The sequence below is a fragment of the Cyprinodon variegatus genome, unplaced genomic scaffold (assembly GCF_000732505.1).
Source record: "Cyprinodon variegatus isolate N-32 unplaced genomic scaffold, C_variegatus-1.0 Scaffold705, whole genome shotgun sequence".
NCBI classification, from domain to species: Eukaryota; Metazoa; Chordata; class Actinopteri; order Cyprinodontiformes; family Cyprinodontidae; genus Cyprinodon; species Cyprinodon variegatus.
In genome coordinates, this window is record NW_015151158.1 from 220,578 (window position 1) to 231,002 (window position 10,425).

At 37.7% G+C, this 10,425-nt stretch overlaps 1 protein-coding gene across 2 annotated transcripts in view; it reads left to right on the top strand.

Moving 5' to 3' along the window:
• The window catches only part of eif5b (eukaryotic translation initiation factor 5B), a 43,259-nt gene extending 34,422 nt beyond the window's left edge, over nucleotides 1-8,837 (top strand). For both annotated transcript variants that reach the window (XM_015394714.1, XM_015394716.1), the window contains 3 exons: nucleotides 7,770-7,908; nucleotides 7,983-8,144; nucleotides 8,222-8,837. In XM_015394714.1, coding sequence (XP_015250200.1) covers nucleotides 7,770-7,908; nucleotides 7,983-8,144; nucleotides 8,222-8,329 — 409 coding nt within the window. In that variant the 3' untranslated portion in view covers nucleotides 8,330-8,837. The remainder of the gene's footprint in view (nucleotides 1-7,769; nucleotides 7,909-7,982; nucleotides 8,145-8,221) is intronic.
• The last annotated feature ends 1,588 nt before the right edge of the window (nucleotides 8,838-10,425 follow it).

The following is a 10,425-nucleotide window of genomic DNA, read 5'->3' on the forward strand; positions in this document are numbered from 1 at the left end:
GGTCGGGCGGATATTTTTTTAGTGCGGGCGGGTAGTTGGTGATTTTTTTAATATTAATCAGGCACTGGGGTCACCCTTGTTGTAGCTTAAAGCCCTGCCGGCAGTGTGGGCTTCCCTCCAAAAAGGCCACAGTCAGTGCATACACGTCTGCTGCAGTGTTAATGGCGCTGTTCTGCAGCGCAGCGTACTATAGCCTATTACTGGATGTGTTAACGGGTCGGGTTGCGGGTTAAATATCAAGGGGTCGGGTCGGGTTCGGATTTGAATTGAAGATATCTGCAGGTGACGGGTCGGGTTCGGTAGTCATCCTAACGGGTTCGGGCGGGTGCGGGTTGGGAAAACTCGACCCGTGCAGGACTCTACCTGGGACATCAGTCTGTTTAGCAACAGCTAGTGGGGACGTCTTCTGCACAGGAATGCTACAGGCTGCTTTCCTGCACATGCTGCCACTCTCTGGTGAATTCCAGTACTGCACATTTTACTCTGATCAGCTCAGAAGCGAGATCCGGGGCTCTTGGGGAAACATCCGGGGCTGCAGCCCAAGTAGCCACCCCCTAGATCCGCCACTGCTTCTGCAGGATTCGTCTGGTGTAATGGTGGCCACTGCAGCTATATTTATTATTGTTTGAAATGGTACAGGTAGATACATGCCGGCATCACAGGCACAGCCATTCTTCATCATGTCTTTGTGCATAAACGTAATCATACACACGCCTCCATTGTGAGTAATCATGTCCTCCATCACCTAAGCACCACCAGGTTCAGGTTTCTGAGTGGGTATCTAGAAGTAAGAGGCTTGGATTGAAAAGGCTCTGTTCAACTGGGATCCTCAAAGCCTTCCTCAATCTCTGGTGATGAGGAGGGTGAGAAATCCTTCACCTCAAATAATAACTGCCAACATATCTGCTCACTCTCCATGCTTCAATTTGCTACACTGAAAAAATGATGTTGAAATAAGTTCAAAAAATTCCTTAAATTAAGTGTATTTACCATTCATTTGAGAAGGCAAATGAGATAGTTTGCCAATGAAATGAGGATTTTACATCCTGACTCCACCCCCGAACACAGCAGCTGCATCCAACTTTATAATCTCCGATCCAATTTTTTCATGTCACACCGACTGCCTATAGAGAGGCTCAGACTACGCAGGGTGTGGAGGATCTGCAAAGATTATTTTCATTCCTGTCTCTCTGCAATTTCCCACATTAGACTTATGGTAACATAAGATATGGTTAGGGTTAGTTAAAAGTTAAAGTTATTTAGTTCTTTTTTTAAAACCACTGGTGCATTCTATAATAGAGTCTGTAGAGCATTTTAAACCAGAACAGACAGAGAATGTTTATATATTAAAAATATGAGATCTACATCTAAAGAAAAGAAAAACCCAGCATCAAACGACGCACTGGAAAAAGTCAAAATCTACGCAATGATTTAAAGTACAAATAATCTCAAACACAAGATATCACACAAAACAACTGAAATCTAGTTTCGTATTTTTTTCTTAAAATGAGTGCAATTGTTCTTGGATTGAGGAGGAAAGTGAGACATTTAAAATTTACATTTCAATTAAGAAAACACAATTGCATTGTCTTATTTCAAGTGCATTTCATCTAAATATTTTATTTTAAGAGTCAAAATACTCATTCCATTGGCAAACTAGCTCATTTACCTGCTCAAATTAAGGGTAAAAACACTTAATTTAAGAAATCTTTACTTATTTCTAGACTGTTTTTGCAGTGCAGTAACAATGACTCCTCCTGAGTAGCTGAGCTCCATACCCCATCTGGAAGTGTGCGGCCAGCCATCCTGCGAAGGAAACTAATTTCTCCCGCTTTTATTCGCAATCTTGTCCATTTGGTTATAACCCAGATCTGGTGACCATAGGTGAGGGTGGGACAGTAGATCCATAGGTAAAGTTGGGCATACAATGTGCGATTTTTTCAATCGTTGCACGCAGCTACAGCTCATTTTGTACAACAAAACCCTGCTTACTGCCGGCAATGCAAACCAGGCTTCTGCTGCGGTCATACAGGAAATGAACAGGCATTAACAGGGGACCCCAGACTCCTGGAGCACCCCCCACAGGGCACCATGAGGGACATGGATGAAAGCCTTCTCCAGATCCACAAAACACATGTGGACTGGTTGGCAGAACTCCTACAAATGGAGGGTATATAGCTGGTCTAAACCCTTTTTAAACAATGCATTGTTTTAATTATTGTTTTACTCTGAAAGGTGTCGGCTTCCAGTCTCTTATGCTTTATGTTTCATTCAGGTTGGAGCTCTGCAGTTTGACACAGACCAGCTGCACATATCTGGTCTCAGCCCTGAGGTCCAACCCCTCCCACCTCACCCACCTGAACCTGGGGGAGAACAGCCTGAAAGATGCTGGAGTGAAGGAGCTCTGCAGTTTTCTGGAGAGTCCCTGCTGCAGTATAAAGACTCTGAGGTCAGACACCATGTTTGAGTTTGTGCTGAGATTAAAAGAAAGGTTGATTTGACTATAGACTACATATACGGTATAATACACTGATTGACATTTAGACATTTCAATCTTTGGTTTTCTAGGTGAATAAATTTTTACCTAATGGGAGCTAAAAACGCACTGCAAAAAATTACTGCATTTTTTTCTTAAATTGAGGAGGTAAGTCAGACATTTTGCCAATGGAGCAAGACATTTAAGGAAAAAAATGCATTATCTTATTTTACCATACCATACCATACCAACTTTATTTATGAAGCACTTTATACATTGAACAGGACCAAAGTGCTGTACACAATCATAAAATACAATAAAATTTGATTTCATATTATCTAATAATCTTGTTTTAAGAGCAAAAAACACTAATTCCATTGGCAAATGATCTCATTTATTTGCTAAAATTAAGGGTAAATACTCTTAATTTAAGAGATTTGTACTTATTTATCTATTTTTGCAGTGCAGAACAGCATTAGGATGACTGGGAATTAGGTTTAGGGTTAACATAGTTAAAAAAATGGAATATGAGCCTCTCTCTGGAAAAATGATAAATGAGAAAGTTTTTTCTTAAAATAAGATAATTAGATAAAATGCACTTGAAATAAGACAATGCAATAGTGTTTTCTTATGTTAAATGTAAATATACTCATTCCATTGGCAAACTATATCATTTACCTACTCAAATTAAGGGTAAATACACTTAATTTCAGAAAATTTTTACTTATTTCTAGATCGTTTTTCCAGTGTAGTAATATATCCTGTTTTTATGGCTGTATTAAGTTTAACATTTGATTCATGCTGATTATTTTGCTGAAGTTTATACTTCCCCTAATTATTCTCTTTACTTTGTGATTATGAAAACATGCCTGGTCTTGACTGAACCAAGATGTTGCCATTAATGTTAATGAAAGTGCTATAAGCTGTGCTTTTTTAAAGCAGCATCCTGTTTCGGCTCACATGCTGTATTCTTTATTCAGATTATGGGGCTGCAGTTTGACAGAGGTCAGCTGTGCTTCTCTGGCCTCGGCGCTGAAGTCCAACCCCTCCCACCTGAAAGAACTGGACCTGAGCTGGAATTACGTACTGAAGGACACCGGTGTGAAGGCGCTCTGTGGGCTTCTAGAGAGTCCCCGCTGCAAAATGGAGTGTCTGAGGTCAGAGGCCACAGTTTCATCTAGATTTTTAATGTCATCTAAAAATTTGATTGTGATTAAATTGTTACACTGCAAAAAATGGAAATCTACGCCAGTAATTAATTCTTAAAATAAGTGCATTTGTTCTTGAATTGAGGAGGAAAGTGAGACATCTTGCCAATATAACAAGACAATTTACATTTAAAATAAGAAAACACAATTGTATGCACTTATTTCAAGTGCATTTTATCTAATTATCTTATAGTGAAAATACTCATTCTGTTGGCAAGTCATCTTTTTTACCTACTCAAATTAAGGATAAATACACTTAATTTAAGATATTTTTTATTTATTTGTAGATCTTTTCTGCAAAGTGTCAATGTTTTTAGATTTATAATCAGTAATAATGCAGTAAGCTTTTTTAGTAACTAATGATTTACTTTGAAAACAAAATGCATTGACATCTTTTTTGTTGGTTAAATAGAATAAAGCACTGCGGGCTGACCGAGGTCAGCTGTGCTTCTTTGGCCTCGGCTCTGAAGTCCAACCCCTCCCATCTGACAGAACTGGACATAAGTGAGAACTTGTTAAAAGATCCAGATGTGAAGCCGCTGTTGAAGCTTGTGAAGAGTTCAGGATCCAAACTGGAGACTCTGAGGTCAGTAGATGGTTTCACTACGTCCAGTAGGTTTAAGCAAAGCTGTACTAAGAAAAACTTTGTTAGTTTTGCAGATGGTTGCTGCTGTTGTTGTGCTTATCTCATCTTGATTAATCTGGATCAAAGTTTAAAGATATAAAGAAACATTGTTCCACAGTCACACTGCAAAAAAAATGTATCTTAAGTCATTTTTTTCTGAAAATAAGTGCATTTGTTCTTGAATTGAGGAGGAAGTGAGACACTGCAAAAAATGTAAATCTAAACCTTTTTTTTCTTAAAATAAGTGTATTTGTTATTTAATGGAGCATATTATCTAATTATCTTGTTTTAAGGGTAAAAATGCTCATTCCACTGGCAAATCATCTTATTTTTCTACTCAATTTAAGGGTAAATACACTTAATTTAAGACAGCTTTTACTCATTTTCATTTTTACTCATTTTTGCAGTGCAGTATCGAATTTGATCTAAGACTGCACTGGAAAAAATATCTAGAAAGAAGTAAAAATGTCTTAAAATAAGTCTATTTACCCTTAATTTGAATTGGTAAATGAGAGATTTAGAGGCTTTCATGTTGCCCTAGACCGGAAGTCTTCAATAGGGGGTCCACAACCCCTAGGGGGTCCACGGCGGTGCTGCATGTGGGGGTCGCAAAATTCTTGGTTGATCAGACTTTTTTTTTTTTTTTTATTCCCTCGTGTAATTTTTTTCACTAATTGAAATGTCTTTAAATCCACATTAACATGAATCCAACAGACTGCAGTAAACAGATAAATGGAGGCAGAAGATGTCTTTCAGTCATCAATGCTCACATTCAGCGACACACATTAAGCTGGGCACCGTTTCATTCACAACACCTATATATAATAAGGATATTATGTCCCTATGGAGTCTGAAAGGGGTCAAAATGTCTGTAAACTTATAAATCTTAGTTGAAACTGAAAAAAATCAAAGTTGAAAAAGAGAAAATATAAATTGATATTGAATGTCAAATTTTTACCTTATAATCTGAGAAACTAAAAAAAACAAAACTAATAAGAATAGAATCTAAATTCTTCCCCTCAGGTTGAAAGAACTCATAATTCCTAGTATTTTAATCCCCCTTTTTATTTTCTTTATTGTAGTTTTACATTTTAGATTTTCACATTCAAAACCCTTTCAGTTTCTTTTTTTTCCTTTATAGTTTCAAATTCTGTTTTCCGTTTCAGGATTTAATTTTTTTTTTTACACTTTCAAATCTGTTTTTTTTCACATTGAGATTTTGACCCCAATCATACGTTAGTGGGCGGGGAAACTTGATTGACAGCTTGCAGCATTCTTATTATTCTAAGTTTGCTTTTTTAGTTTCTCACATTTTAGGTTAAAATATTTGACAATAAATATGATAGTTATATTTTTTTCAGTTTCTGCTTTTTTTTTTTTTCAGTTTCAACTAAGATTTAAAAGTTTACAAACATTTTGACCCCTTTCTGACTCCATAGTCCCCGCTCCGTCTCGCCATCAGTTTTCCGTATTCTGAACAGGACTGAATTCATCTCTGCTCCTCTTCATGCTGCATCATGCATCCCTTCCTGACACCCAAATATTCTTCTGTTCTCTCTGCAGTTGGAGGTTATAATCTGTAGAAAGAGGTCTATTTGCTTTGCCATGATGATCCACAGAGGGGGAATCAACAGCAACATGAAAGTTGTCCTTGGTCATGATGATGATGTCATTTACTGATTTTTATTTTTTCTGTTTTTTTTTCATGCATATATTTTATTGAATGAGATTTTTTTTTTGTTCATGTGAACACTGAATATGTAATCTGAACTAAGCTTCCATAGCTTTTTAAGTTGAATTTGTATGCATCTATGAGAATTTACATTAAAGAGGTATGACAGTTTTCTAATGATACTGCCACCTGTGGCCAAACACAGAACTGCAGCTCTCTTTTTATTACTTTTTTCACCTTTCATGTAGTTGTACAGAAGAGGATTAGGGCCAATGAAAAAAAAAAAAAAAATTAACTGATTTTTAAATATTATTTCAGTTTAATATGGGAAAACGTCAGAATTCTGACTTTTTTCTCAGAATTATGACTGAATTCTGACAGCTAACAATCATGTTAGCATCCAGCCGTAGCCATGTCTGTTTCAGAGACTAGCTCTCTGGTTTTAATCACCTTCTGCTCTTCATTAATCAAACAGCATCAGCAGGGACCCTCAGGGACGGAAAAAGTCGCCTAATTCCATCATTTTCCACCAATGTGTTCCTGTTTCTCCAAAACTACTCACATCTTTATCAGTGAAGCTGAGAGCTAACATCCAAAATTCTGAGATTAAAGTCAGAATTCTGACTTTTTTCCCATATGATACTGAAATAAAATCTAAAAATCAGCTAACTTTTTTTTTTTTTTCTAGTGGCCCTAATCCTGTTCTGTATAATTGCCATTGGTGTCTGAGTTGGGCAGGCTGCCTCTAATTATCCACCAAAGCTATCTTACATATGGCATGGATGTGCCATCCGACGAACAGCGCAGGAACTTCTGTCCCAAAGTAGTTAAAGGAAAATCAGCTGTAGGCTGATAGAAGCATCAGCTCTGAACTACTGAGGTGTCAGTCTGATCAATAAATGATGTTTTATTTATAAAGGGTTAAAAAAAAAAGTGCTGTTAAGATATTTTGAATAAAATTTCCAAACTGTCTATTTAGATTAATTATTTTTCTGTTTTATTAAATGTGAAATAAAGTATTATTCAAAAGTCTGAATACTTTTTCATTGAACAGTTACTTTTTGTTTGTCTTCTCTAGCATAAACTCCATGAGGTGGCGCTGTGTCTATTTGTCATGTCATTCAATTACCCACAATACAGGAGAAAATGTTGAACATAGTTAAAAATAATAAAATATAGCATAAAAATATAAAAAAGGCAATAATAAAAATTTGTTTTAGCTTAATAATCAAGGTCACAACAAGTCCTGCCAGTGTTAAAAGCCAGCGAATAAAGATATGTTTTGAGCCTGTTTTAAAATTTGGTAGTAAAGGATCCTCCCAATGTGCAGCAGGAGGTTGTTTCATAAACGAGGAGAAGGCTCCTCTGAGGACAAAAAAAATGACTGACTTCGTTTGACGACTGGCTTTTCATCGGAAAAAAATTTATTTGAAAGAGATTTCCTAATTGTGGCTCTGTGGTGTTTTACCAAACCGGAAAAATTATATTCCATTCTATTCTATTCAGTTTATTTCTATAGCTCCAATTCACATCATGTCATCTCAGGTCACTTCCCAGTTCACCAGATCATCCAGTCAGATTGATTCAAAGTTTTCTATCTAAGGAAAACCAGCTGATTGCATCNGTTAGCATCCGACGTATAAAGTTCCCCTTTTTCCAACCTGAGCACCAGCCCCTAAAGATGTCTGTGCACGCCACTGTTAATCACCGTTAGTAACGTATTTAGTTCTACATGTTTGCGTCACTTTTTCACTTTCTAAAGGTTTCTAATGTCGTCCTCCTCCTCAGGCACATAGCCGTGTTCCCGGCGAAGCTCCGAGTTCTTCCTCAGTTCATCTTTAACTCCAGAGACCCCATCGTGATGGGCGTGTCGGTGGAGGCGGGGCTTCTGAAGCAGGGAACGCCGCTGTGCGTGCCCAGCAAAGGGGTGAGAGGCCTTTTCCGTTGGCGTTTTTCTGTTGTTTAACGCCGTCCGTTTAATCCACCTTTCCCGTTTTCCAGTTCGTGGATATCGGAATAGTCACCAGCATCGAGATCAACCACAAGGCGGTGGACATGGCCAAGAAAGGCCAGGAGATCTGCGTGAAGATCGAACCCATCCCCGGGGAGTCCCCCAAGATGTACGGCCGCCACTTCGAAGCCACGGACATCATCGTCAGCAAGGTGAGGACGCGCCCTCCCGCGATTGGCCGAGGCCGCTGCGCTCTGTCGCCGAGGTAACCTGTCCGTTCTGGTTCCAGATCACCCGAGCGTCCATCGACGCCCTGAAGAACTGGTTCAGAGACGAGATGCAGAAATCCGACTGGCAGCTGATCATGGAGCTGAAGAAGACCTTCGAGATCATTTGATGGAGCCGAAACACGAAAAAACCAGCCGACAGAATCTTCCTCCATCAGCCGAGGAAGAGGAGGAGGAGGAGGATGAGGAGGAGGAGGAGGAGGAAGTGACGGAGCAACAAAAAAATAAAACCCCAGAAACAGCAAAGAGTTTTTCTGTGAGAAACGAAGCGTTTTTTCCACTGTTGTAAACAGTGATAGTCTAGACACACTCAGTACTCCAATGTGCCTGTTCTTCAGCATCAACGTCGTCATTCTTCTTCTTCACGGTCCCCCGCTCTCTGTGTCGCCGCTGCTGCTGCTTCCTGGTGCAGGCTCCGCCCCCGTCGATGAGCTGAATGCGGAGGAACCGTTTCTCTGCGGCTCCAGAGCAGCAGGCGACGGGGACTCTGAGGACTGACTTTGGTTCTGCTGTCGGTTGAAAAGCAGGAGGAGTGACGGAAGATTTTAAAACTGTTTTTGCTGCAACTGCTGATGTAATAAATTCCCATGATTCTAATAAAACCTGCAGTTTTCTCTCCGTTTACAGAAAAACATCTGAAACCAAAAAAATCTCCATGTTTGGAGCCTGAAGGGGGAGAAAATATAAACCTTTATAATCCTGTCAGTCAGATTTAAGCTACAATCTACGATGGAGTATTAGAGCCTGGCTAGAGATTTTATTTTCCTTCTATCACGAGAATAAAGTTGAAAAATTATGAGAATAAAGTCGTGACATTACGAGAAACAAGTTATATTTTATACCAACTCTTCCCAGAATCCCTTTCTTCCCTAAAATGAGGAATGTGGAGCATCATGGGAAGTTCTGCTTTAGCATTGGTTTGATAAATCAGGAAATCTTTTAGCAGCAGCATCAAACTGGGCAGAAGGTCAAAGTGGACTCTGGTTGCTGATTGGTGGAGCTGGTCTGACATCATCTGCTGGGCGGAGCTCCAAGCTTTCTGAAACCAGTTGTTGTATGATTACTTTATTCTCGTAATATTCCGACTTTGTTCTCATAATGTTACTTTATTCTCATGATTTTACGACTTAGTTCTCGTAATGTTACGACGTTATTCTTGTAATGTTACGACTGTTCTCATGTTACAACTTTATTCATACAATATTACGACTTATTGTAATGTTACAACTTTATTCAGACAATATTACGACTTTGTTCTCGTAATGTTATGACTTAGTTCTCGTAATGTTACTACTGTTCTCATAATGTTACAACTTTATTCATACAATATTACGACTTTATTCTCGTAATGTTACTTTATTCTCATAATTTTACGACTTAATTATCGTAATGTTACGACTTTATGCAATATTATGACTATTCTCGTAATGTTTCTTTATTCTCATAATTTTACGACTTTATTATCGTAATGTTACGACTTTATTCATGCAATATTACGACTTTATTATCGTAATGTTACGACTATTCTCGTAATGTTACAACTTTATACTATATTACGACTTTATTCTCGTTATGTTGCGAATTTTTTCATTCTATGTTACGACTTTATTCTCGTAATGTTACGACTTAAATCATACAATATTACGACTTTATTCTCGTAATGTTACGACTTTATTCTTGTAATGTTACGACTTTATTCATGCAATATTACGACTTTATTCTCGTAAGGTTACCTTATTTTCATAATTTTACGACTTTATCGTAATGTTATGACTTTATTCATGCAGTATTACGACTTTATTGTCGTAATGTTACTACTATTCTCGTAATGTTACAACTTTATACTATATTACGACTTTATTCTCGTTATGTTGCGACTTTATTCATTCTATATTACGACTTTATTCTCGTAATGTTGCGACTTAAATCATACAATATTACGACTTCATTCTCGTAATGTTACGAATTAAATCATACAATATTACGACTTTATTCTTGTAATGTTACGACTTTATTCATGCAATATTACAACTTAATTGTCGTAATGTTATGACTCTTCTCGTAATGTTACAACTTTATACTATATTATGACTTTATTCTCGTTATGTTGCGTTTGAAATGACCAGAATTACAGACGAGGATTATTTTTTAATCACAGTTTTTACAGCCACATTAATACAAATATAACTCTTTAGAAAATGGAACT